The following is a 27,545-nucleotide window of genomic DNA, read 5'->3' as shown; positions in this document are numbered from 1 at the left end:
AGGTTGCTGGAGCCTTGTGCCTCTTCCACAGGAGCCTTTGGTGCATCCCTCCCTCTTCCTTTCCTGGGACTGTATATTTGTCACTGGTACTTCTTCCCCAGAGTCAAAAACCATCCCTAAAAGAAGATATTAGGAAGCCGAGGAGAGAGACGACACGGCAGGCTGGTATCCTGGCCTTATGGGCCATTGAGTGATGTGGGGTAGATACTGGTGGGATGGATGTGGAGGAGGAGACTTTGTTGACATTCCTGCTTCTGGTGCTATGCTGGGGAAAGATGTTCTGAAGTCAAGAGTTCCACTGCCTCAGACAGCCTTGGTTGAGAGAAGACTACGCTCATCTGAACAGCGCCTTTGCCTTATAGCTGAGTGCTGGTGCCACCTTCAGAGCAGAAAAAGGCTGGAGGACTGCTGGCAATCTCTGCTCTGTTCTCACTCCCCCATTCCAAACCCTGCCCAGATGTTTGGCTAGGAACCCGGGCCCAACTCCTCCAATTCTAGACCCCATCCCTCAGAAAGCCCACCAAGGACCAGCTGTTGCAATGGAGCTGCTCAAGACCACACCTACAGGGTATTTTAAACCTAGTGTCTAGACCCTGCCACGTGACTTCTCTCCTGCCTTTCTGAGAGTCACCAGGGAGTTGCTCTGCTCTGTTTATCAAATCTGGTCTTATTAATTTAGTTTGATTTGACTTATTACATCAGCAGGGGAACCTCCAAACTAGGGATTTTCAAAAAGTTAAATCTTGAACCCAGGTAGAGTTGAGTCTTTACTGAGAACATGTGGGAAAGTTGCTCTCCCTCCTATCTCACTTTGACCGACTGCTTGGTAAGCCACCCACTCCCAAACCAAAATGCCTATAAGAGGTCTGGGACCTCTTCTGGCCTCTGGATTGCCTGCCAAGCAACTCTGGCCCATTTAGTAGGGACAGTCCCTGTCCCTTGGAGTTCCTCTGTTTGGGAGATATTCAGCACAGGGATACCCCAACCCCCTACCGTTTGGTCCCAGACTATCTTGAGGGACATTTAGCCATTGCTTCTGGTCTCCAGATAAAGGCTTGTGAATAGATACTTCTGGGTCCAAGTTCAATCCGAGACACACTTGCTATGTTTCCAATGACATCCGTCTGAACCGGGGCTGTCTCACACCATGCGCCTCATCCAGGTTTACAAGCGCTGTGCTCCTGCCCCTCCCATTTCCCTGTTCGGTTTGTTTGCACACCTTCCTCTCTCCTAACAATCTCTTTCCAAATCCTCACTGCTGTCCCAGCTTGCTCACCTGGGCTTTCTTCGCTCTTGGGCAGGCCTGCGCTGCTACTCTCATTCTTCCATTTTCTCTGCAGTGTCTCCTTCTCTGCTCTTACTTGATGGCTGTCGCCTTATGGCCAAGAAGCATCCTGTGCCGCTTTATACTATAAACTCTTACTTTAGGATTTTTAGGTTGGTTCCCAAGGAAGTCTTGTCTTTTTGCTCAAGAGTACCATTTATTTTGTATGTACAGATGGAAATGTGTGAATGGTGTGGCCACACGCTTGTTTTTAACTGGTCCTGGATGTCAGGGTTTGTGTGTTCTGTGCCTTAGCTATACAGCTCAGCTGTTATTACAACTAGCTGCCTGGGCTTAAAATTTGCCTCTGGGCTTTGCTAAATCTGATGTGATGACAGAGAAAGTTATTTTATGCTGTTCTACCTTATAAAGAAAACAACTTAGAAAAATATGTATGATTTAAAAAAAAATCTGTAACAAAAGTTAACTTAAAATTTGTAACTCCAGCCGGGTGGTGGTTGCGCACGCCTTTAATCCCAGCACTTGGGAGGCAGAGGCAGGTGGATCTCTGTGAGTCTGAGGCCAGTCTGGTCTACAAGAGCTAGTTCCAGGACAAGCTCCAAAAACTACAGAGAAACCCTGTCTCAAAAAGACAAAAAATAAACAAATAAACAAAAACCCCCACAATGCTGGAAGCAAAGACCTGTATTTTGAGACCTGTATTTTGTTTATAGCCATCTTAAGTTCACAAGTTAAGATATTCACCTTTGCAGGGCAAGTTCCGGGCCTGGGAAATTAACCTAGTGAGACCTGCCGGCCACAGGCTTTAGAAGCAATTAGCATTTCCTGTTAGTTATTATCTCTTTCTTTCAGCCAGAGAAGTCTCCAGACCCAGCACCCTCCCCACCCTTTGCCTGTTTGCTATGTCACAGCTCCTGAGGAGTGATAAAGTTGGCAGCTTGATCAGAACGCCAGACCTGCTGCCATCTTGTCCCCTCCATTCCTCTTCCTCCTCCAGACTTATCAGGGACGCCCCATTCGTGTCCTGTTGGTTGGGACATCACAACCCTCCCCAAAATAAAACAAAACAAAACTGGTCACTCCAAATTGGAACTGCTCTGGAAAATAACATGTGGGCAGTCACCATTTTGACTAAGGACAGAGATTAGGGAGGTCATATGACTTCTCTGCCATCTTACCGCATGGAATGGGTTCACCAGGAGACATTAGGTCTTCAAGTTATTTTAGGTTAGGATACATTTCTGTATGATAATTCCTGTCCTAAAAACAAGGTTTATGAGAAGATAGGATTTAAAACACTGCTGGTTTACCTCCATACATCCATGTATTTTTCTGGCAGCCAGATTTTGTTTCTGATTCTCAAATGCTTCAGAGATCTGAGAATACAGCATTTTAATAATAACAACAACAACAACAACAACAACAACAACAACAACAACAACAAGTTTCTCATGCTAGAGACACACCAGCTCCTGGCAGCATCCTTTACCTCCTCCAAGGAAGCTGGATGGCCACAGAAAAACCTCCACCTGCGCCTTGCTTTAAGTACGGTAATGGCAGTCATTGAGCAACAAACTGCCTTGCACCTTCATTGCTGCTAAGACCCTGTCTAGACTGTGGATGGGCAGAACAGTGGGGAATTGATTGTCCTGCTTTGCCAAGACAAGGTAGGCCAGTCTCCCCAAATTCCTACTTCATAGAAAAGTCTGTCAGGTCTTGGCAGCTGAATACTGATACTGCCTTGACAGCCATGGAGGGGCTTGGGGTAGCTGGAAAGCTGTCTCACTTCTGCTTAAATTTATCCTTTTTAGATCCAATGATGTTTGGTGACTAGGGTATGAATAGATTTACCAGTTTAACAGCTTTCCCCTGACCCCCAAGGCTACAACCACTTTGGTAGCTCATTAGTTAAGTTTCCTGTTAAAAGTACAGATAGGTGTACCTTGTTCACAGGCTTCACGGTATCAGACAAACAGGTTTCAGATGTAACTTTGGAGGCTCAGAGTCTTGGTATTGATAACGGTAGTTCTGATGAGCTAATAGAGCACTGACTACAAACAGTTTTCAGGAGCCATTAAATTTCTGTGGATTTTACTGGTCACAGGTTTTAGAGACCAGTTTGATGTAGGAGGGTCTTCTATCTATCGGTTGCTTTCATTGGTTAATTAATAAAGAAAACTGCTTGGCCTGATAGGTCAGAACATAGGTAGGCGGAATAGACAGAACAGAATGCTGGGAATAAGGCAATGAGGCAGACACCATGACTTTTCTCTCCGAGATGGACATGGGTTAGAATCTTCCTGGTAAGCCACGACCTCGTGGTGCTACACAGATTATTAGAAATGGGTTAATTAAGATGTGAGAGTTAGCCAATAAGAGGCTGGAGATAACGGGCCAGGCAGTGTTTGAAAGAATACAGTTTCCATGTAATTATTTCGGGGGTAAGCTAGCCGGGATCCAGGCGGGAACACAGCCCGCTGCTCCTTATGCAACACCAGCTAGCATTAAAGACGGTATGGAAGCCTGCAGGTGTGTTCACCTCTTTCTTCCCTTGCTCCTCAGCTGCCCCTTCTCCTCCTTCACTCACTCAACCTCTTCTGTTCAGTAAATTTCCTCTGGTTGTCTTCTAAAAGTATAGACTTGAAGGTGTGTTTCACTGGGCTAAAACCAGGCCCTAGGAAAAATGTTCATATCTTTTAATCTAAAGCCCTAGCCTTTTGCTAAGATAACTCTGTTCCAGTTATTTTACAGATACCTGCAGGTTCCTGGGGAATTGATTTCCCTGCTTTGTCAAGACAAGGTTCACTCCTGCCTGACACATGCCAACTCCAACCCACAGGGGGCCCTCCAGATAGGACAGTCCCTGCACCAGTTCTGAGGACGCCAGCGGGGTGTGGATTGGCAGGTTGACTTCACCCACACGCCTACTCATAAAAAGTTTCGTTATCTCCTAATTCTGTTGACACCATTACAGGATGGATAGAGGTGTTCCCCACCTCCAGGGGAACAGCAGATATGATGGCTCAGGTATTCCTAGAACATATCACTCCTTGATTTGGCATGCCACCCCTCCCCCCAGCTCCTGAGACATCAGTGCTGGTATCACCTCTCCAGACTCAAGTGGGCACCTTTCCAGCAACTGGGACCTGGTTCTCTGAGATGTCCAGTGCAGGGCTCACCTGCTCCCGTGTCTGCTCCCTCATCCTGGTCTCTTTTGTGCTACCAGGACACATCTCCACTGCAACCCTTCTGGCAGCCATCAGTCTTCCCATGGCTAGCCCTGTTCATGAAGCCAGTGATAATTTAGTTTTTCTTCTAGCAACCTGCCTTTTCTGCCTCCTCAAGGAACAGATGCCTGAGGTCTCCAGGATGGCAGCTAACCAAATGCTTCTTCACCCACACCTCCCGCTGAGCATGAGCCCATCAACTCCATCCTCCCCCCATTGTCCCTTGTCAACGTCAACAGGAAGTAGCCAGACTTGAACTGGCATCCATATATATCCAAAAGGGTTAGGATGTTGGTAATCTCTGCCTCGGTCTCACTCCCTCATTCCAAACCCTGCCCGGATGTTTGACTGGGTACCTGGCCCCACTCTTCCAGTCCCAGACTCCACCCCTCAGAAAGCCCACCAAGGGCCAGTTCCTTCCCTGGAGCTGCTCAAAACCACGCCCTCAGGTGTCTAAGACCTGGTCCTAGACCTGCCACGTGAGTTCTCTCCGGCCTTTCTGAAAGTTACCCGGAGAGTTGCTTTTCTCTGTTTATTAAATCTGTCTTATTAATTTGGCTTGATTTAGCTTATTGCATCAGTGAAGGAATCCCCAAACTGGGGATTTAAAAAATATTTATAAGTAACCACGCCACTTCTTAACTTATTTGAGGGTCAATCTCCTCTGTAAGGTGATAAGAGGTTAACTAACATAAATGCCCTATTTAGTTCAGAAGGTTTGAGACACGAACTCTTCCAGTTTTAGGAAAAGTCACAAATGAGATGGTTAGACTATTTCTTATTGCTTTTTCCCATCATTTTATTTAGAATTTATAAATAGGATTTTAAGAACTTTAAAAATATACTGCATATTTAAGTTTTTTCTTCTTCCTTGGGATTTATTCTAACCAAATAATTTCAACCAAGCACATTTGAAACAGTGCCAGGAGCCAGAGGCATAGTTGAGATCATGCCAAGCTGCTTGGCTGGAAGGACTCAAATACAAGGCCTCTCTAGAGTCTCTGACCTGCACACACTCTCCTCTGCACGCCACAGAGCTTCCTTTGTGCATCCAGTCCAAAGCTGGCTGCCGTGAAGATGCTCCTGTGTGCTGCAGAGCTAGTGCTTACTTCAAACAGGCCATGTGCTGACCCAGCCCAGCAAGCATTACACTTTCATTTTCATGGTTGTGGGAACTCAAGACATGCTTGTCTGTGAGCACAGCCACAGTGGAGTGGAGCCCTGCAGTGCTGTGCTCTGGGTACCTACCTTCACCAGTGCTGGGCCAGGCTTCGCTGAGGACACAGTGTTCGTGGGGAGAATGGGAGCTGTAGACCTCGTGGGAGGCTGGTCCGCAGTTAGAGGGGTTTTCAAGAATTCAGGAACTGCTGGGGACACTGAGGTAAACTGGTGGGAAAGGCAGAGAGAGACATGGCCATGAGATCAGTGACTGGAGGAGGACTGGAACTGCCAGGGAATGACCTCATTGTACAAACAGCATCCTTACTGGTTATCCAATACAAAGTGGTCAGCCCCAACCACATTCATGCAAAAGACTCAGAGGTTGTATTTCTATATTTCCACACACATACATATGCATATACATATATGCAGTAAGGATAAAGAAAAAGAGTCTATCAATTTGAGAGTGGGGGAGAGTCATGGGAGGGGTTTGGAGGGAGCAAAGGGAGGGGCTAGTGATGCAATTCTATTTTCATTAAAAATGTATAAAAAACTTAAAAATATAAAAAATAAGTCTAAAAATAAAACAAAGAAAAATATAGTATTGTGCCTGAGATCCAGAGGGAATTACAGGCTTAGTCTCCATGCAGCAGGTTATCAGCCTCATCTCTAGAGCAGGGCAGCGGGAACTAAGCAAGGGTGGACTGGTATGGCTGCAGTGTTGTCCCCCACTCCTCTAACAAGTGGACTCAGAACTATTCTTATTTTTGGCAAAAATAAAACAAAACAACAACAATAACAACAAAAAAAAACCCAACTTACACATTTCTTGGTACGTTGTGCTAATCCTGGCTCATTCACATGTAGGGTTTGGCCTTTCAGAGCATGGGCCTGTACCATACCCACCCCCTTCTGCTGTTGGCAGCTTCTTAGAGGAAGACCATGTCATCCCCAAGGGCCTTCAATGTACTGCATACCTCACACTTCTGTCTCCAAACCAATGCTAACTTACCACAGCCCGTATCTTTTAAAAGAGAAGCAGAAGAGTGTGTTGGCAGAAACTGTCCCCTTGCATAAGGAGCTTCTCTTACAGGGCCTTTGCCCTTTCCAGAGCCAGTGAGCACCAGCATGGAGCTGGGGTGGGGGTAGAAGCAGCTACAAGATCTTATTACTTCTCGCCAGTAATCCATTCTAAGTATGTGGCATGTCCGTCACCTGAGGGAATGCTATGTTCTCACTTCTGCTTCCTTATTATCAGCTTTTTGTTTTGTTTTTTGCTTTTTTTTTTTTTTCAGGGAAAATGGTTTTTCTTCAGAAAAGACATCCCACCCCCTTCAGTCCTCCTGTGGAAGTTTTTAAAGTAACAAACTGCATTTCTCTTCCTAAGATAAACAACCTAAAAACCTGGAGTGTTATTAGTAAAAAGAAATATGAAGCCTGGTGTGTATACTCAATAAACATCTGTTTAATTGATGGTGTTCTTGTGGCTTCCTCCAGCAAAGTCACATTCTCAAACTCAGCTGTGACTGTGAGTGAGTGTGCGATTGTACAAGTCCAGGTCCCTCTGAGACAGGCGCCTGCTACTCATGTCAGTACCCGAGTATTAAACTAAGACAAGTAAGAGATTTTAAAGACGGCTGGGATCAGCTTTATTTCATCCAGAAATGAAGGCTGAGGACACAGTCTGTGTTTCAGACTCTGGAGATGTCTGGCTCTCTGAGAAACTTGTGGCCAGCCAACTTTCACGCATCAAGTAAAAAGTGGCTCTTCCTTATGGGACATGGCCTTATGCCATCAGTGGTCCTCTCCCTGGCACACTGTAGGGATGGAGATACTTCCTTCTGGGTGGTCTCACAGGGAGTATAATCTTTTACGCTTGTATAACTGGTATATGAAGTAGAATAAAGTGCTTGAATTTTGAATTGTACATTATCTCCTTACAAAAGCATTCTATCTGGTGAGCTGTCTGACCAGCACAGGCAGTCGTGAGTAGTTATCCAGAAGGACAGACGCAGCAGCTGGGGCTGCTTGTGAGGACATCTCTTTGCTTGCACTCCTAGGCTGTGCCTCCTCCAGTCTCTAATACAGATGCTGTCTACTTCAACGTGACTGCTATCCAGAAAAACCTTAAGACTATTGAAATACAGCAACTGTTCCCTGTACCTAAGGGGCAGATAAACAAGCTGAAAGAAGAGATCTGGAGTCCTCTAGGTACTGACAGGTTTCTTATGTGTCTTGAGGTGCCAAACCAAAATATCCTCAACAAATGGTTCCAACTGGGCAAACTCTCCAAAAGAAGCCAGGTGCCAGGGTTCTGAAATGACCATGTTCTTCTAAAAGGGTTTAAAATACCCAAGTCACAAAGGGCACTTCTCTGCTCCACAGTTAATATGTCATCACCTTAGAAAGAATACTAGGGGAGCATCTGAACTGACACCAAGACCTGCATTCCTTCTGTGAATCGCTAACGCCAACAATGCAGAATTATTTCTCTAAAGAAGAAGAAACAGAAGCTGCAGACTTCCCATCCAAATGTTCCCACTACAGGATGCAGGGCTCATAATTGCTAGTATCCTCATTTTCATCCTAACACTATCAAAGAAAACATGAGGACCTAAGTTTGGAACCCTAGCATCCATGCAAAAGATGAAAAATGTGACAGAAAGCACCTGTAATCCCAGCGCTGGGGAGACAGAGACAGGAGGACCCCTGGCGCTCCTTGGCTAACCAGCCTTGCCAAATGAGTGCTGCAGGCTCAGGAGAGATCCTGTCTTAAAACATAAGGACAGGGACTGAGGAAGAATCCTAAAATTAGTCCCTAGACACATACACTTAGACACATACATGTGCACACACTCACATGAACATATACAACATATACAATACTTGACATCAACCTCCGGCTTTCACATACATGTGTATACATACAATCATCATTCAAAGGAAAATGTCAGAAAAAATTAAATACTGGATACTTGGAAAATAAGTTAGAAAAAGAGGCTTTTAACCTTAAAACTAACATTTCTTTTACAAGAAGCTGCTATAGGAAAAGTTGATGATGCAGGCTCTGGCTGCCTCCCCTGCAGACTACTGTCTGCACACAAAGGCTCAAGAGCAGCCTTCTAGAAAGGTCGTACTTTCTTATGCTGTAGTTTTTCAATCTCTAATAAGCATGCTTTTAATTCAGGATGCAGAAGAGTTCTTGCTGAAGATGGCAACATGCAAATAAGTTCAAACTGTGGCTGTTCTTTGAATACTGTATAAATATTTCAGTTTCCACACAGATAAAATAACAATGAATGTGCTGAATACAAACCCAAACATATTCTGGATGTTGAGTACAGGCATGTAAAATTCTCATGTGCTGGTGTGTGTCCCTCTGTGATTGGTTCTCTCATTTAACATGAGATTCATCCATACTGTAGCTGGTGCAGAACCCCTTCCTTCCAAGGGCAGCTTTTTGTTTCTGCATTCAGATGCTGTGCACACAAGGGCCGCTTTTCTGTTAGCCATGAGATGCTGTTTGCATGAACAGGGTGAATGATGGTATGTGTGTTATAGAAAATATATATGTTCTAATTCTTTGTTTCAACCTTTTGTTTGTTTGACTGATTTAAAGACAGGGATTTACTATACAGCCTCGGCTCCAGAACAACCCTACTGTCAGATTGTTGGACCCAGAAGTATTGGATGCTGGGTGTGCACCATGACAGCCCACTTCCTGCTTTCAACTCATTCATCCAGAAACAGAACTGCTGGGTCACTGGTTAAGTTCTTTCTTAAACATTATTTACTTAGTTTCTCTGTGTGCATGCTGGTGAAGGACGGAGGAACATTTGGGAGACAGCTTCCAATCGCTACGCAGATTACAGGGACTTGATGGCAAACGCCTTTACTCACTTCAGCCATGGTAGGGGCCCAGTAAAACTGTGTTTGTAAGACACCATTTTCTACAGTGACTATGTAATACATATGTTACTACAGTAACAATGTACAAGAATTGCAGCTTCTCCACATACTTGCCAGAATCTGGTGCTTTCTGAGCATGTTAGAGCAGCTTCTGGTTTTGATTTATGTTTATCGATTTCTTATGCTTGGTACGTTGTGATGCATTTATTTCCATTGTTTATATAACACGGTTTTGAAATACCAGAGATCATCATATCTTATTGGCCACTTGTGTATTGTATTAGGGTTACTACTTGCTGGGATGAAACATTATAATCAAAGCAAGTTGGGGAGGAAAGGGTTTAATTAGCTTACACGTCTATAATGCTACGTACCACTGAAGAAAGTCAGGACAGAACCTCAAACAGGGAGCTGATGCAGAGGCCATGGAGGATGCTGCCTACTGGCTGCTCATCACGGCTTGCTCAGTCTGCTTTCTTATAGAACCCAGGACCACCAGCCCAGAGATGGCACCACCCACAATGGGCTGGGCCCTCCCCGGTAAGTCACTAATTAAGAAAATGCCCTACAGGTTTGACTACAGCCCAATCTTATGGAGACTTTTTCTCAATTGAGGTTCTTTCTCTCATGACTGTAGTTTCTGTCAGGCTGACATGAAACTAGCCAGCAAATATGTATTCTTTGGAGAAATAAGCAAGTTTTGTACCTATTTTCAAAAAGTATTGTTTATTTATGAATGTCCTTTATGTATACCAGAGACAATCCTTCAAATACTTTCTCTCTTCCTTTGGGTAGGTTTTTCATTATGCTGATAAGATTCATTGTACAAAACTTTTTAATTTTGATGAGTACTAATTATCTCTTGTTGCCTGGGTCTTGCACTCAAGAAAACAGAGACAGTGTAGAGTCAAGATGATTTCTCCTGTGCTGTCTCCTAAGTCTCGCCCAGTTATAGTTCACATGTAGGTCTTTCTCATTGTGAGTTCATTCTGTGTAGGATAAACACAGTCTCACTTTCTCAAATATGTACAGATGGTTTCCTTAGTAACACTGTATTCCCTGCACTAAATGATCTTGGTGTCTCTGCCACTGAACACTTTGTCATATACATGAGGACATTTTTCCCAGGCTTTTATCTCAGTGGGCTCGGTGGAGTCTACTTGTCTGTGTGCTTATTTTCATGCTAGCACCAATTATTTTGATTTTGATGGTTTCATGGTAAATTTTAAAATCAATATATCATATGCCTGTATGAAACTGTCAAAAAAACCAATCTAATTATTAAATTTTAAAAAAGGCGAGGCTGACAACATTATATTCTTTTAAATTTAAGATGGTTTTGGTTTTCAGGGCCGCTTACCAGGTTATTTCAGTAGTTGCCACTGTTGGGATTTGCTAGGGCTTGTACTGAATCTGTGAATTGTTTGAGATCTGTTGATTTCTTAAGAGAAGTCTTCCATGAACTCCATGTTGTAGGGTAAAAGGGCCAGCCAAAGAAACACATCCTGGCCTTGAAACCAGAGCCAAAGAAACACACACTGTTCCTGACCAAATCAATACAAATACCAATCAAATCCCTGAGCACAAAACCAGCCAATCTCTGAGCATGAAATGCAGCCCTGCTGAAACTCAGGGATTGAAATCTGACCAATTCCCACTCTGAAAATCACCCTGGAAAATCTCTGTCCCTAAAAAGTCCTATATAAGCCCTATACCTCTGTACCTGCTCAGTTGGGAGCCGCCTTTTTCCATTCTGGCAGAGGCAGCTAGCTGCCCTCCTGGATTCTTCCCTCCCTATAAATCTCTTGGATGAGGTTTGGGTGAGACCTTCTTTTGGAGGATTGTAGTGGAGCAGGGAAGTAACAACTTTTCACTTTTCACGGAGCCCCAGTGGAGAAGAGCAGAACGGTAAGAACTTTGCTGGGGAAACGCGCCCCTGCCGGAGCACAGGTGTTACACTGGAGAACCCTTTCGCTGGAGCAGGGCTGTAAGCGGCTATGCTTTACTATGACTTTGTGTTGTTCCTTGGCTCCTGACTGCCAGGATCCTTTCCATCAGAGCTGCAAGGCTTACACAAGTCTGTCGGCTGACTGTTTTGTAGTGCTGACCTGACTTCCTTCTCTCTTTCTGTAAAAGTTTTTAATGCACTGTCTTTGGTTACTGTGACAAGTATGTACAACATTGAGAGCTGTAATTAAAATCAGCTCCAGTCACATCAGAGATGTTGCTTTATGGCCTCCCAGACCTGAAGGCACCAGTTCTTCTGTTTCAGTTTCTTGAGTGTGAAAAAGGTGTGTACTCATCCCCAGCTCTCTTCTGTACTAGCAAGAGCACAAATTGTTATAAACCAGTTATTACCACAGATTTATAATTTTAAAATTTCTGTATAAAAATAGAAGTTATAAAGGTTGCAATATTTGCCTATATATTATTATTGAACTAGTCTGCTATTTCTAAGCCCCTCAAGGCATATGAGTGACCTTCAACTGCCAGGTTCCACTCAGAGAACACTCTAATTGCCCTAACAGCCGGATGAAGCCCCCACCCTACATCTAGACTTGAAATCCCACTCAATCCCCACCCTGGAAAGCTTCACAAAAGTTCCAGCCTCCCCACAAGAAACTATATAAACCCTGCCTTTTGCTCAGTTCTTTGCTGTTTCTTACCCAAGCAGAGTCAGTCACTTTCCAGTTTTTTCTTCCCACTCCCAATAACCCTTTTGTGTGAGCTTTGTTGTGTCACCAGTGCGACTCTTTCCATCTGAGTTGGAGCACTTACACTATTACTATGACAAACTGCCCTGGTAGATGTGTATGGAGGAGACGGCTTGCTGCCTCGTGGTAACTTGGAGGCAGGAGAGAGAGGAAGAGGTAACAGACACGGAAAAGAGCTCTTTCTTGAAAGCCTAGGCTTTGGGAACTCACAGAAGGGCCATCATCATGCTCATGTTGGATAGCATGGTGTTTTAAAATAAGAGGTGATTAATTAAATAAAGGGCTTAAGAAATTCCTGAGAGAAGAGTCTGCAGACAAAAGGGACTAGGTAACCCTTGCACCCACATGTAAAAAGCATGATTTTCTAGTTTCCCACTGCTCACGAGCAGCTTAAGCATAAAACAAGTTGCACTCCATTTGTAATGCGTCCTCTTTAAGGATGGAATGAGTTCTAAAGCTGAAAATTACCTAGCGGGGGATCTCTGTGTTCAGTTTTCACTGTTAATCTGTGTTTTCAGTGACTATGCTGCTTTCAGGCCCATGACAGGGGAGAACTAAGGTGAGGAAAGGAGGGCAGAGAGGCTGGGGACAGACAGACTCTTTCTCCCGCCAGGCCTCACCTCCGAGTAGCCCATTTGGCTAGGAACTTCTGAATGATTAAAAGACTGATGAACTCTGTGCCTTCATGATCCACTCAGCTCTCAAGCCCACCAGCTGGCGGCCTTGCACACTAGGCCTTTGGGGGACCTTAACAATCTCCCAAAGTGTCTCATTCATTAAATCAGGAACTGTGTGTTGTGTGTTGGGCTTGTTTATTCTGTGTTTCTATAAAATGAGTGTCTATCTTGCAGTCTCAGAACTTGATATCTGGTGAGGAGCAATATGTTAAGGTCCTTTCCCTTGAAGGAAATGGAAGAGTAATTATATATAGGTAGGTAAATATTAATAGATTTTACATATGCGTTTAAATGTGAAATACCCTTCATGAGCCCCATGCTTAGTCCTGAGTAGGTGGAGGTATCTGGAAGGTTGTGGAACCTTTAAGAGGTGGAGACTTAGTGGAGGAAGTGGGCCACTGGGGGGCCATCCTTGAGCTTTTATAGGCTGGCCTGCTTCCTAGTCACTCCTTTCCAAGGTCAATGTGAAGAGACAGGTCTCCTGTTGCCATGCCTCTTCCTGACAAACTACAAGCCAAAACAGACCCTTTCTCCTTAAGTTGCTCCTGTCAGGTCTTTGCTCACAGTCATGAGAAAGGGAACCAAAAAAAAAAAGAAAGAAAGAAAGAAAGGAAAGAAGGAAGGAAGGAAGGAAGGAAGGAAGGAAGAAAAAAAGAAAGAGAAGTAAGAAAGAGAAGTAAGAAACCTGAAACCTGGAAAACCTGAAACCTGGGTGTGGAGGCAGATACAGGCAGATCTCTGTGAGTTTGAGGCCAGCCTGGTCTACAGAGCAAGTTCCAGGACAGTCAAACTACACACAAACACTGCCTTAAAAACAACAAATAGAAACCTGGGAAAATACAATAAAGTTTAAAAATTGTCAAAATGAAAGTTATCAGTTCTAGAAGATAAGAAAATCTGAGACTTTACTGACATAAGGCTTGCTTCTATACTTAATTAAAAGCTGACAACAGAACAGACCTCTGACGATGTCACTACAGCACTACTTAGGGCTTCCTGTTCTCAGCTGCCAGGCTCATGCAGACACACGAGCAGACGTATAAGAACCACCAGTTCCTTACTCACACGAGTTTCTGAGACACACAGAGGCTAGACACTGCCTGCAGGGTGACACCACAGTGGAGCCATCCTTGACTTCCCCTGGCATGGCTGCTGGGCATGTGGAGCAGCTGCACAGTGCTGTAGTCTCTCTGAAGGCGGGCGAGCATCAGTGCCTCCGTCCAGGAAGCAGGCTGAGGCCGTGTGCACTGCTCTGGCAATAAGCAATCTGTCCTTATTCTGTGACAGACATTGCCATTTCCCTCCATGGGCGTCAGTGTCAGCCTGGCAGGACTGCCTCTGGTTAAAGTTTCTCACATCAGCCTGGAGAGGGACCAACTTTCATGAGCAAAGAAAGGGCCTGGGTGTGATTGAGAGAATGGTAATCTCTCTAGCAGGGTGAGCCTCTATGGTCCTTACTTTTCTTGTTGCTGTGACCAAATACCTGCCTATGAGCTGAGGAGGAAGGGGTATTCTGGCTCACAGTCTTTAGAGACAGCCCATCATGGTGGAGAAGGCACAGCAGTGGGAAGCTCTTTGCGTATGTCTGGTGGCAGAACCAATAAACACCGAGACTCCCTGGCTTCCTTCTGATCTATCCAGTGGGACCCATCCATGGGGCGGCACCACCCTGGGCGTCCTCTCTTCAGCTACACGGCTCTGGGAAACACCTTCAGCAGATGCTTTCTTGCTGTGTATCTCTGACCTGATTCCAAATCTAGTCAACCTGATAGTAAGAATCAACCATCACAGCCCCAAGTAGCCATTACCAGGGGGTAGAGGTAACAATCCTGTTACCAAAGCTACAGCCATGTGCATGCCTGTCTTACAGCTTGACCTACTCAGACACAAGCAGAAAAGTAACTCAAATGGCTAAGAAAACTCCTTTTTAAAGTTTATTTACTTGTATACTTGGCATTCTTTCTAGGCCTACTTTTAAAGCTTAAGCCAGGGTGAAGCAAGTTGTGAGAACACAGTAGGGGCAGGCTCCCTTCTCTCCATCTGCTCACAACTGTGTGTCATGCTTCTTAACCCTCAGTTTTGGCCTGGCGGTGGTGGCACATGCCTGAAATCCCAGCACTTGGGAGGCAGAAGCAGGCAGATCTCTGAGTTCAAGCCCCACCTGGTTTACAGAAGAAGTTTCTAAACAGTCAAGGTCTTGAAGAAAAAAAAAACAACAAACAATAAAAACAAAACAAAGAAAACTTCAGTTTGCTTTCAGGACCTGTCTCAGCAATGCCACAGACACTGCTGCTCTGGGAACCTGGACAGAAGACCTGGACTATCACTGCCCCGGCCATCTGTCCTAGGGCTTCTATTGCTGTGAAGAGACACCATGACCACAGCGATTTTTATGATGGAAACATTTAATTGGGTGGCTTACAGCTTTAGATGTTTAGTTCATTATTGTCATGGTGGGACATGGCAGTGTACAAGCAGATGGTGCTGGAGAAGAAGCTGAGAGTTCTACATCTTTTTTTTTTATAATATATTATAATATTATATATGTATACAATATTCTGTCTGTGTGTATGCCTGCAGGCCAGAAGAGGGCACCAGACCCCATTATAGATGATTGTGAGCCACCATGTGTTTGCTGGGAATTGAACTCAGGACCTTTGGAAGAACAGCAATGCTCTTAACCTCTGAGCCATCTCTCCAGCCCGAGAGTTCTACATCTTGATCTGCAGGCAACATGAGGTGAATTGTGACACTAGGTTGAGCACAGGAGGCCTCAAAGTTCACTCCCACAGTGACACACTTCCTCCAAGGCCACACACACTGCTACTCTTTATGAGCTGATGGGGCCCAAATACATTCAAATTAACACACCAAACATCTATAGATTTTCTAGTCATTCAGAAAGCTTAATTAAGTCAGACTTTATTGACCACCAAAAGCTAGACTAATGTGTGTGTGTGTGTGTGTGTGTGTGTGTGTGTGTGTATTAAAACTATTAAGTGAGAGCCAGTTGTGTAGTTTTACAGTGTCTGGCTCACAGGCAAGAAGCATCAGTAATTTCAGATTTTTCTTCTGGTGAAAATATTGTCTTGACACAGTCTGCAAGAATGTTAGGAAGGTCTTACCTGGGCCGGAGTGTTTGCAGTCCCAGGAGGTGGTGAGGCACTGACTTTTGGCTCACTGGGGGATGCTGCTGAGCCCTGAGACTCCTGGCTTGCCGGCTGGTCTGGAGACAAGGCATCACTGCTGTCTTCATCAAATGAGAACTCCCTGTGCATGTGGGGATAGTCCTCCTTCACCACCCCTGCAGAGAGAACCCCAAGACTGACTGAGAAAGGGGAGTTTTAGGAGCTGCTTTAAAGTTTGGCTCTTCCCAGAGGAAGCCACACTGCTGTAGAACTGGAGGTTCTTCCCAGAGGGAGCCGCACCGCGACAGAACTGGAGGCTCTACTAGCAGGAACCACAACTGTCTGTCATGGACTCTGTGAGGTTTGAGGTTTTCCTAGCCGCTGTGGGAAAGGCAGGAGTGCTCTGTTGTTGCTTTTGTTGCTGTGGTGCTGGGGATGGAGCTCAGGGCTCGGTACAAGCAGGCCATGAGGTCAGAGCACCAGCACCGCTCTGGAGCCTGGCTGGGAGGGGAGGCTTCTCAATGACACTGGAGAATACCGCAGCAAGAGGGCGATCCAGGATGCAGGCAGCAGAAAGGAGAGTGAGAGAGTTATGGTAGTCTGCACGCCGGTTTCCATTTCAAGGGACAGCGCACCTACACTCACACCTTCCTTACCTTGGAGGCTGTCTTCCCCAATGTTTGGAATCAGAGTTGACTTCATGTTTCAGAATTCTCTAACTACAAACTGCCTAAGCTTTAAACTCACACTGGCTCAGAGTATGAAGTCCTCAGGAGTATGAGAGCTGTACTAACTAGTTTTTCAGTTAATATAAAACAAGCAAAAACAAAATTCCCCAAAAACAACAACAAAACTGTGCTGAATGAGTATCATTATTCATTTGTTTTCCTGCTAAAACTATGCCAGAAGCAAAAAATACATCAGTGGCACTGCCCACCCTCTGTGTGCTGGAGTGTGCTGCCCATGCACAGGCCTGGGGTCAGGTAACAAGAACAGAATGAGCAGCGCAAGGCAAAGGGGAAGCAGACTGCTGCGACTTCTCTTCCAGAGTGCAGGAAATCCATGGGCCATTCTTGCCTGCAAAGCTTATTACCTTCCTAGATAGACATAATGAACAGCCTAACAATAGTAAACAGTAGAAATGAAATGGTACAATACAGTAATTTATCTTAGATGTGTGATAATGGTATCAAAAGTCACTCTGACATAAAATGGAAATCCAATCCATGCTACTGGCAGCAGAGGCCATTTTCTAATCTATAACAAAACAGTCACAACAAAATAGATGTTTATCAGTTTCTAGTTAATCAAGAAAATAATGCCCTTGATTGATGCTAGCATTTTAATCAAATCTGTTTTATTTAAAACTCCTGAGAAAGACAGAAACTGTTACTCTTGCCTATAATTGCTTCCTTGACACTTGAGTCCACAGGAAGAATGTTCTTCTCCACCAGCTCCATGGGTCCAGGCCTTTGAGCGATCTTCTCGTTCAGGTCGTCTGCCAGTCGAGCTCTCTTCAGCTTCATCTGTGTGGCCTGCAGAGACGGCTCTGCAAATGTTTCTGCAAGACCAAGTGTACGCTTTAACCATGGCACCTATCAGGCCAAGTAACTGAACTGAACTACATTAACAGGGTTACACTCTGCAAGGAGACAGTGACTGCTCAGAGTGCGGTAGACTCTGTTTCTCTCGGAGTGGGCAGCTACCTGTCTATGCAACACAGAGACCCCAGGGTTGGATGACCATGAACTGGGAACATCTGCCTACACCAGGAGGTCAGCTTTGTCTAGAACAATGGACTAGGTACCAGGGAGACACAGCATGTAGACACATGTGGTCCAGAGCTCTAGAAGTGGACAGTTCTCATTTGGCTTCACTAGAAAGGCAGTTCCTAGAAACAGAGGCACTAAATCTTAGGATAGACGTTTCCTTACTATCTTCAGTGGGAAGAGCTATAATTAATATTCTTGGACTCAGGGTTAGTTATCATTGTTAAGAATTTGAATTTATTTTGGAACAAACCCCCCATTTTACACAGTTTGTGGTGTGCAGAACCAACAGCTCATACACTTAAAATGACTGAGTTGCTACAAAAGACACAAAGCCACTGTAGCTCTCTCAATGCTCCTGCTTCCTGTCAGTTGCTGCCTGGAGTAAGTCATTAGCATCACCTCCCACTGTCTTGAGCTATGTTTTTGCTAGTTTAAAAATATGTGGTGAGCCATGACCCCAAATTCTGAGTTGATTCTGAGCTCTTATGAGATGAAGCACACAGAACTGTATAGAACACTATGTGCAGGGAAAACAGGATCAGACAGTCAATCATGTTGCCTTTTTGTTGTTGTTTGTTTTTTTCGATGCTTTTGTGAAGCTCAAAGTAGGAGAGCCTTCAGTTTCTCTCCCTTCCCCCGTTAACACCGTAAGTGAGAGCAGCAATATGCCTGCCTGCAAGGAAAGTCTTCCTACAGTAGCCTGGCAGGTTCTGTCTGCCTCACTTCCGCTTTAACTCCATGAAGCCGAGGCTCAATTTTTGCTGTTGAATTACAGAAAACAGTGTAGACTCTAACCTGCCAAATACGCAATTCAATTAAATTAGGTTAATGTCAAAATATATGAATAAGGTAATTCAAAAATTTAAGATGATATATTTTTTTCTCATTCTTCAGATCTCAACTTGAGAATGCATGTTTCAGTATAGACTCTTATATTAAAAATATGTGTATGGATGTTTTGCTTGCATGTGTGATATGTACCATGTGTGTGTACATATTAATTAAAAGAAAAACATGGGTAGGTGTAGTTCTTTTTACTTTAATCTATTAACAATATCTTCTAGAGTCAGAAGGCAAATATAGACAGCATTGTGTACACACACACACACACACACACACACACACACACACACACACACCACACGTTGTTGTTCTTTGTTGGGCTACTTAGTGAAAGGCTTGCTCAAGTCGATGATCCCTGAAATCTGTAGTACTCTCTCTATCCTAACACTGAATCTGAAAAGTTCTTTAGTTCAGGGAACTTCTGAGAACACAGCTCATGGTGGAGAAAGGTAACATCTCTCACCTCCTGCTCAGGACCAAGCAGGTCACACATCGGAGAACACACTCTTCAGGTCTGTGGAGCCCAGGATGGTACTTGGCATTTCTTCAGAGCACATTCTAATACAGTTATCAGTCTAAGTCCTTTCTCAGTCATAGCTGCCTGGTTGTTCCCTTTTCTGTCTTCCCCTGAAGCATGCGATGCTTGAAGGCAGGCAGTTTTACCTTGCTCACTACTGGGCCCCCAGTCTCTAGCGTTGGAACAGTGGATGCACAGCCTCCTGAAGAACTGCAACTTTTTGGCAGTGTCTGAGCTACCAGGCTGCTATCCTGCATGTGAAAATCATCCTAATTCTGTCACTAGGCCCAGAGAACACAGGCTCTTTCTGCCCCACCCTGGTCTCTAAATATCTGCAATGTTTCAAGATTCTCCTTAAAGCTTAACGCACTCAAGACTGATCAAGTCCTTGCTCTTGCTTAGTAAATCAGTCACAGAAGCAGAATGATGGGAGAAACAGAACTCTGGAAATTTCTGATGAAGATGCTGCCTTTCAAAATGGCTTTTCTGGAAAGAAGGGCATCCATGTGAGCCATGTATTCTGAAGGGCTAAGACTACATCACTCAGAGGTGATTAGTAAGGGTCAGGTCAAGACCATTACAGAAGGAAGTAGCTACACAAAGGAGTAGGGACATGTGAGGGCATCATTTTGGGTAAATATCAATGAGGCCCAAGCTGTCAAAAACTTAGGGCTAGATGTGTGCGCTGTGTGCACTGTTTTAGTGACACACCTCTCTCTCCCATGATAGAGAAGTCCTATGAACCAAAAAAGGCCCTCTAGACAGTACAAGTGAAACTTAGGAACCAGCTCATCAAGTGATTGCCTAGAGTGCAAAGGTTCCCCAGTTGTCAAGTTTTGAGTCTTCACAGTGCTATCCAATTTAAAGGATGTCTGCCTGTGGGGTAAAAAGTTATTAAGATGGGAATAAACAGAAATGGTGGACACCTCACTCTTCTTAGAGAAATGGAGCCAAGCCAGCGGAAACAAACCTTACCTTCTAAAATGTGCATCCTGACCAGCTCAGAGCGATCTGGGCGGCTCCGGATCTTGTGCTTCAGAAAGTTTTCAGTCTTAAAAAAAAATGTTGTTCATGATTTATTGTAGTTTTAGATTTTCTTCAAAAATAAATTAAAAGCCCTATTTGTTGTGTTTTTGAGAGAGTAACTAGAAATTAGTGCTTAGGAGAACTATCATCTAGCACAAGACTTCAGTGTAGCCAGGGGTTTGATGTGTATTAGTATAAAATAACTACTTTACAAAGTTTTACAGTGAAACTGAGAAAAGCTCAGATTTTTAAGATGAGTTTTAAATAAGCATAATATTTAATCCCTTCATATGAAACCAGTGCCTTAGAAAAGTAAAAATTTATTTAGATACTAAAATTCTTAGAAATAATAATATATTTTATTTGCGTTCTTAGCACATTCTCTAAAACTGCACTCAACACCCAAACAATAGGTCTAGGAGCTTGTTACTGCATTCTGGGGACAGTGATAAGAAATTTTTATAATACTCTTATTTTCATACTGCATTAACAGGAAGAATGGATATAACGGCACTGAGCACCTATGTGACACGCGCCCACAAAAGAACCACTTTCAAGAACACAGTTGAGTGTAGCATGTTCTTTATTTAGCTGTGTTCTCAATCCTTAGGCAAATGAACAGTGACACAGATGCACAGGGAAATCAGCCAAGGACCTTCAGAAGCACATGACTTCCATGTCTTTCTGCAGGGCTAATAAATAGCAGAGGCACTTGCCTAGTCTGTCCATTAGACTCTGGTTTTGCCCTAACCTGCTTTCTTATAAAACCAAGGACCAGCAGCCCAGCTATGATGAGCTGGGCCTGCCTACATCAGTTACCAGTCAAGAAAATGCCCTACAGGTTTGAGGTTTGGTGGGGACACTTTCTCAATTGATCCCTCTTCTCAGATGATTCTAACCCTGTGTCAAGTTAATAAGAAGCTAGTCAGCACAGCTCTGAAAACAAATGAACTAGTTACTTTTATTTTGTTTCTTACTTTATGGGTATGTGTGGGAGTAATATATGCACATGTGTACACGTGTAAGCATGTCCATGTAGAGTATGGGGTATGAGAGCGTGCATGAGAATGTTGGGAAAATGCATGTACATGTGCACATGTATGAGCGTATGCATGTAGAGGACAGAGGTTAATGTCAGGTGAGCTCACCCAGTTGGTAAGCCTTGCTGGTCAGCAAGCACCAAGGATCTTCTTGCTTCAGCCTCCTCGGTGCTGGGAATCATTATAGGCTTGAGTTGCCAGGCCCAGACTTGCTTTATTTGGGGGCAGAGTTTAAACTCAGCTCTGTGGCAAATGCTCTACTGACCGAGCCATCTCTTTTGGCAGAGCTGATTTTAAAAGAACAAACTGAGCCATCACCTACTTTCTATACCTCAGAGTGCATTCTATCTACATTGCATTTCTTGTCACCCACTTTCTATACACCTAAAAATCAATCCACCCCAGAGTGCGTGCTATCTACACCACACTTCTTAGAGATAATGTGTGCATTCTAAATCAACATATTTAGGAGTATTGGCGCCTGGGATACAACTGAGAAATAAAGATTTTTTTAAAGTGAAATTACTTACTCTGGCTCGCTCCAGGCTTTTTATCTGCTCGTGGAATGCTGCTGGACTCTTCAAAGCTGTTAGGAAGAAAACAAATGGTTTCCACAGCATAAGCAGCACCATATCTTAGCCTGCCACTCTGCTAACCCCGGCAATGCGCATCTGTGCTGACGTTTATTTACAGTTCCTTTACGAGACCCCTCCAAATGTGAAGACTTCACTGTTACCCAATGAAGTAATGTAGATCACAAAGAAAACAAGTAGACATTTCAAACAAAGATGCTGTATAATAACTGCTAAGTGCCAGGTTGGACAATCCAAGGCCCAGGGGACTTCCACGGTCTTTGTTCACAGTGCTCATATAGGCTGCTAGACAAATACCATGTGGTCTGGAACTGAACATGGGGACACACAGCACTCGTTCATTCAGAACTCACGACCGGCATGACTCTGTGGTGAAGCACAGTTAAGACTGCTGCTGGTCTCCCTAATAAATTTGCAAGGTGAGTATGAGCCCCAGGATGAGATGTGTGCAAGTCTCTGAGATCACACAGCTAAATGCTGGCCAAAGTGGGATTTAAATCTTGTATACTAAATTTAAAGGGTTATGTTCTTTGTATCATGAGGGGTGTGGTATTTGTATTTCAGCCTATCGCCTTTGAAGGATCTTGATTTGTGTACATCCAGCCACTGTCTTACGAGAGCAGCACGTGAAAACCATGGACACAGGTCAGTGTGAGAGAGAGAGGACTAGGCTTCTCTGTGAAGGTTGTCTTGATCATAATCTTCTAGTTTGGCCCTCGGGACACCACAGAGGCTCCCAGGAACCTACCCCTGCCAGCATGGCTGAGGACCAGCTCTCCACACCAGCCTGGGCTGATCTAGCAGCAGTATACCTTAAGCATCATTATCTGATGCTATTGATTAACTGGCTGGGGGAGGACTGTGATGGTGGAGATGCCTAGCAGATTTTCAAAGTGGCTTTGGGTGACCACAGCTGGATTTAAGATACTTAGATGACTGACAGTAGGTAGTCTATAAAAGTTTCATGGATAAAAAAAAAACTGCTAAACAAACAAAACATTCCTCATCTTCATTAACTGATAAATTATTTCTGGGCTGGCAATGAGTTTGTTTGCTCTGTAATTTCTAGTGGTTTAAAGTGGATAAATTAACTCCTAGAAAAGTTAGTTTCTAAACAAAGTCCAGCTATAAAATTCCATGGTCTATAGAAAACAACTATTCTTCCCTCTAAAACTCCCAAAGCTGGTGGTTAAAGGTAAAGAAAACAGTTTAGATAAATATTCTAAAATCAACTCTTATGAATCTCTTGAAGGAAACAAGCGTACTCAAGCCAGAAAGACCAAGCTAACTAACTGTAAATAGCATTCTGTTGGTTGCAAATCTGAGATGCATGCAATTAGGTAGATCACAGCCCAGCATCACAGAGAATGACCTTGAGTTACTTCAGGTAGAATTCTGAAGGTCATGAGTTAATGGTAATACATTACTCTTACAGGTCTAACCTCAGATGTACCAGCAGAGTTATCAGTTCAACCACTTCAAAGTTTGAACAGACATTAAAGCCCACAGTTAAGAATGCCACAGTGAGGCTAGAGAGATGGCTCAGAGGTTAAGAGCACTGGCTGCTTCTCCAGAGGTTCTGAGTTCAATTCCCAGTAACCACATAGTGGCTCACAACCATCTATAGTGAGATCTGGTGCCCTCTTCTGGCATGCAGGCATACATGCAAGTAGAGCACTCACACACCTAAAATATATAAATAAATCTTTTGAAAAAGAACTTTACAGAGTCTTAAAGGCATTCTTCATTACTGTAAAAGTCAAGCCCACTTTTTAAAAGATGTACTAAGCGTTCTCCTAGTGGGGCCATGCTGTCACCTGGCTCTCCTCACAGATGAGCCCTCACAGAAACTACAAAGAGTGAAGGGAAGGAGGCAAGCCTTCTTCGGGAATGCCCAGTCAGTCCCCACACAGCAGAGACAACAGTGACTTAGTCTTACGTGGCATGATGCCCTGGTCCACTAGCTGTTCTCTTGTCCTCCTTTGTTGCAGCCTCAGCTGGAGCACTGTGGGAAGGAAAGAGTGTATTAGCAGCTGTGACCCCAATCCCTGCAGCTCCTTTACTAAACACCCACTGTATTATCTAACAGGAAGAAAATCAATTGGGAAGATGAGTGTGGTAGCCATGTCTGTAACCCCAGCTCTCAAGGTGCTGAGGCAAGAGGGCCACTGCAGATCTGAAATCAGCCAGGTTGCAAAGTGAGTTTCAGATATCCTGAACTACATGTAGAGTGAGGTCTTGTCTTAAGAAAGGAGGTAAGAAAAGACATTACTTGGCACTAAGTTGTAAAAAAAAAAATATTTTGTGATTCTGCTTGCTGGTAAATTCTGAATTTACTCAGCAATTCTTTTGTTTAGTTAATAATTTGAATTTATGATGAATGCTAGGCATTTCCTATTTAAATACTTAACACAGTACTCAAGCAAATTGGTAGTTAGCTTATACATTATGACTTGTTCAAAGGAAATCTCATTCAGAGCAACATATGAGATTCCTTGACATTTTTCTATGTTAATAGTAACAATTTAAGAAAAGACTGGCTTGTTTGGAAGGACTTCTCCACCAGGAAAGAATTAGAAAGAAATAGTTTTAGTGATGCCTGAATACATATAAATTAGGCCAGAGAGAAACTTCTAAGTTATGAATTTTCATAGTCTTTGCATAAACACACACTGGCTCTCACCCTACAAGGACTAGGAGAGCTGTAACCAACTGGTATCACTGTTCACCAGAGTAAGTTACAGAATCAGCAGAAACAAGGCCCACAATAGGAAATGCAGATATCTAGTTTGTCAAATTAATTTATCCCCTCCCCCGATTTTTCAAGGAGATTCTTTTTACAGCATCTCTAGATATTCATTTTAGAAAATAAGTCTATTTTAAAAAGAACACAGCAAGTAAAACAGAAACTTTTTTCCTAGTTATTTTAAGTTGTTTTGCTTTTATTTTCAAATTACGGTTAGGATGACTAAGGGTGTCCATAAACCTTACCAACAGGCTAAAACAAAATATGCATGTATCTCTAATGGTGAGGAGGGAAACGGTGGACAAAAGGCTTGGAGTGCAGCATACTTGCAGGAGACCCTACGTGCCTCTGGGAGCACAGTCCTGCACAATTGCCTGAACTGCTCAATGGCTCTTACAAACACCTTCTTATCAATGCTAGATATGAGTCCCGAACACAGAAATGTGACGGGTTTGTTTTTGAGCCACCAAGTTTTACTGACACCACATTTAGAGTGTGAACACTTGATACAGACCGCCACAGAGAGCAATTTAAACAGCGTGCGTGCTTCTGACACTAGCATTTCTCAGGGATGGAGAGGCTAAGGCTGGGTGGTACTTAAGGTGGGAGAATCCCAAGGAATGAATGAGAGGACAGAGGGTCAGGGTGTCACTCCAGCTCAGAGGGTCCTTGTCAGCAGGAAGCAGTGTCTGTCCCTTCTTCGCAGGGATCCTCAAAGAAAGGTCACAGAAGCAATAACGGCCCCTTAAAAAAGTAAACCCCAAACATAACACGTAGTTAGGAGACATTGAACACTACACTTCCTGCATATTGACATCAAGACATCAGCAGTTATCCCGTCAGCAAGCTTGTGCTCCTCAGAGGCTCTTCCGATTGAACACTGGTAACTTCGCCCCCCCCCCCCACAGGACAGTCTTGGGTAAGTCAGGACTGAAGCACTCGTGCTATCATGTACAGCATATCTGCTGCTGTGTGGCTAGCACACGGAATGGACGCATGCCATTCTGATGCATTCCTCGGGCCAACACTCCTGATTGCAAATGCACAGGAGTAGCTCCGTCCTTCAATCTGAAAATAGCAAATTCATGTCTAACAATTCCAATTAAATCTGACCCTATACACTCAGAGTGAAGGCGTGACTCCCTGCACTCTCCCAATTTCAAATACTGGTCCTTAGCCTAGGCTATTCATACTACAACATCCTCCTCAGACTTGAGTATTTGTCTGACTCTTCCACAAAATGCAGGAAGGTAACTTTATTTATGATTACTGCTTTCTTATAAAGGACACAATTAAGAAACAGATCAATGGAGGAGATGCATAGGGAGGGGTCCTTTGCTGGACTTAGATCCTTTCTCTTATTCCATCTGTGCCTTCCTGGAACTAAAAGTACCCAGAAGTCATCGGGGGAGCCCTGCTACCTGTCATCTAATGTGCTCCAGATGTTCTCATCATTGGCAACACTGAGTAGCCTGACAGAGGAACTGAGGATCAAGGCTCACAGAAGATGCTTACTCACCCCTCCTCCTGTCACCTAGGAAACCATTTTAGGAGCTGTGTGCCAGGAACTAGAGGCAGAGAACAGATAATACATTTCTCGTACCACAGAGAAGAGGCACCAACCACCAACTATTAAAACAAACACCACACACAAGTCCTGTTTTTCACCCAGTTTCCTAGATGGCCAAAATAAGCAACCCCTGCACAGCCTAGGTCATTCTGCCTAAAGGGGGCAGGTGACTTAACTGATGTCCTCAAAATTCCCCTAAAAGTAAGAACATGCACAGCACTGCTCTAAGGCCTCTGCTGTGTAGCACTGCTGGAGGAGCATCCGCAGCTGCTACTGCGACAAGTGTGTTGAGGCAGAGGCATTAGAAAGGACATGACTGGAGAGGAGGCGGACTTAGAAGTAGTGAGTTATGTCTGCTGGTCACCTAGCTCCTTTACCCTGTCTATACCCAAAGGGGGACCGTAAGGGACACACAATGTCTAATACACAGGCGCAGGCGGTTGTAGTGCTTATTGGACATTGGCTGTGGAGGGTGGGGAACAGAGACACCCCAGTACACTGCAGATCTTGGTGAATTTGAAAATACCACCACCAAACTGGTTCATACTACACATGACTGGTGAGAAGCAATGAGGTTAGAAGGCATTGGTTACACAGAACAACACAGCACTGACTGGTAACTTGAGGAAAGAGCAAACTTCCTTTAGTACTCTACTCACCAACTTAGTAGGACGCACAGCACAGAGCACAGGCTGGCAGCCGGGTGCAGCACACTGGGCGGCAGAGGTTGGGCAGAGTGTATTTATTGGTGCTTTTCAGGGATTGTGAAAGGAATCATGGAGCTTCAAACCTTGACAACATAAGATGTGACTCTTCTGACCACAGAGCTGTCAACGGCTGTGGCCGCGACGCCTGACCAGGAAAGGTCCCCTTCCTCTCTCTGGAGTCTCTACATTAATCAAGGCTGGTCCATTCATGTGAAAGAAAAATCCAATAACACTGGCTGTTACTCAGCCCCTTGCATAGCTGCATTCCTAGCTGTCATCCTAGACTGCACACCAGTCTAGCATAATGTCCTATGATGGCACAGGACTCTGAGAAACCTATTTTCCTGGAACGGGCTTCATGTCTGCACAGTGTGCCTGAGAGCTGTAGCTGGTGCCTCTCTGAGACATCAGACTGCACTCATGGGCTCAGCACATCACAATCTGCATGCTACTAGCAAGCCGACCAACATGGCATTCAGTGAAGCAAATGACTGAAGGATAAAGAATATACAGGAAGTGGAATTCTTGTGGGAAAGCAGTTCAAAACACACACTGACATATAACTTACATAATACTTTTACAAAATTTTGGCTTTTTGAATTAAAATGACCAGTATCGAAACGTTTCCTA

The 27,545-nt window shown here is 44.1% G+C and overlaps 1 protein-coding gene across 8 annotated transcripts in view; it reads right to left on the bottom strand.

Annotated features, from left to right (window-relative positions):
• Positions 1–27,545, bottom strand: part of Mrtfb (myocardin related transcription factor B) — a 148,127-nt gene that overhangs the window by 20,137 nt on the left and 100,445 nt on the right. For all 8 annotated transcript variants that reach the window (XM_085694530.2, XM_085694529.2, XM_085694533.2 and 5 more), the window contains 6 exons: positions 23,832–23,897; positions 21,830–21,885; positions 20,209–20,284; positions 17,501–17,662; positions 16,099–16,277; positions 5,761–5,898 (listed from right to left, as the gene is read on the bottom strand). In XM_085694530.2, coding sequence (XP_085550656.1) covers positions 5,761–5,898; positions 16,099–16,277; positions 17,501–17,662; positions 20,209–20,284; positions 21,830–21,885; positions 23,832–23,897 — 677 coding nt within the window. The remainder of the gene's footprint in view (positions 1–5,760; positions 5,899–16,098; positions 16,278–17,500; positions 17,663–20,208; positions 20,285–21,829; positions 21,886–23,831; positions 23,898–27,545) is intronic.

The sequence above is a fragment of the Myodes glareolus genome, chromosome 9 (genome assembly GCF_982192425.1).
Source record: "Myodes glareolus chromosome 9, mMyoGla1.1, whole genome shotgun sequence".
Lineage (NCBI taxonomy): Eukaryota > Metazoa > Chordata > Mammalia > Rodentia > Cricetidae > Myodes > Myodes glareolus.
This window is presented reverse-complemented; position numbering and strand designations above follow the sequence as displayed.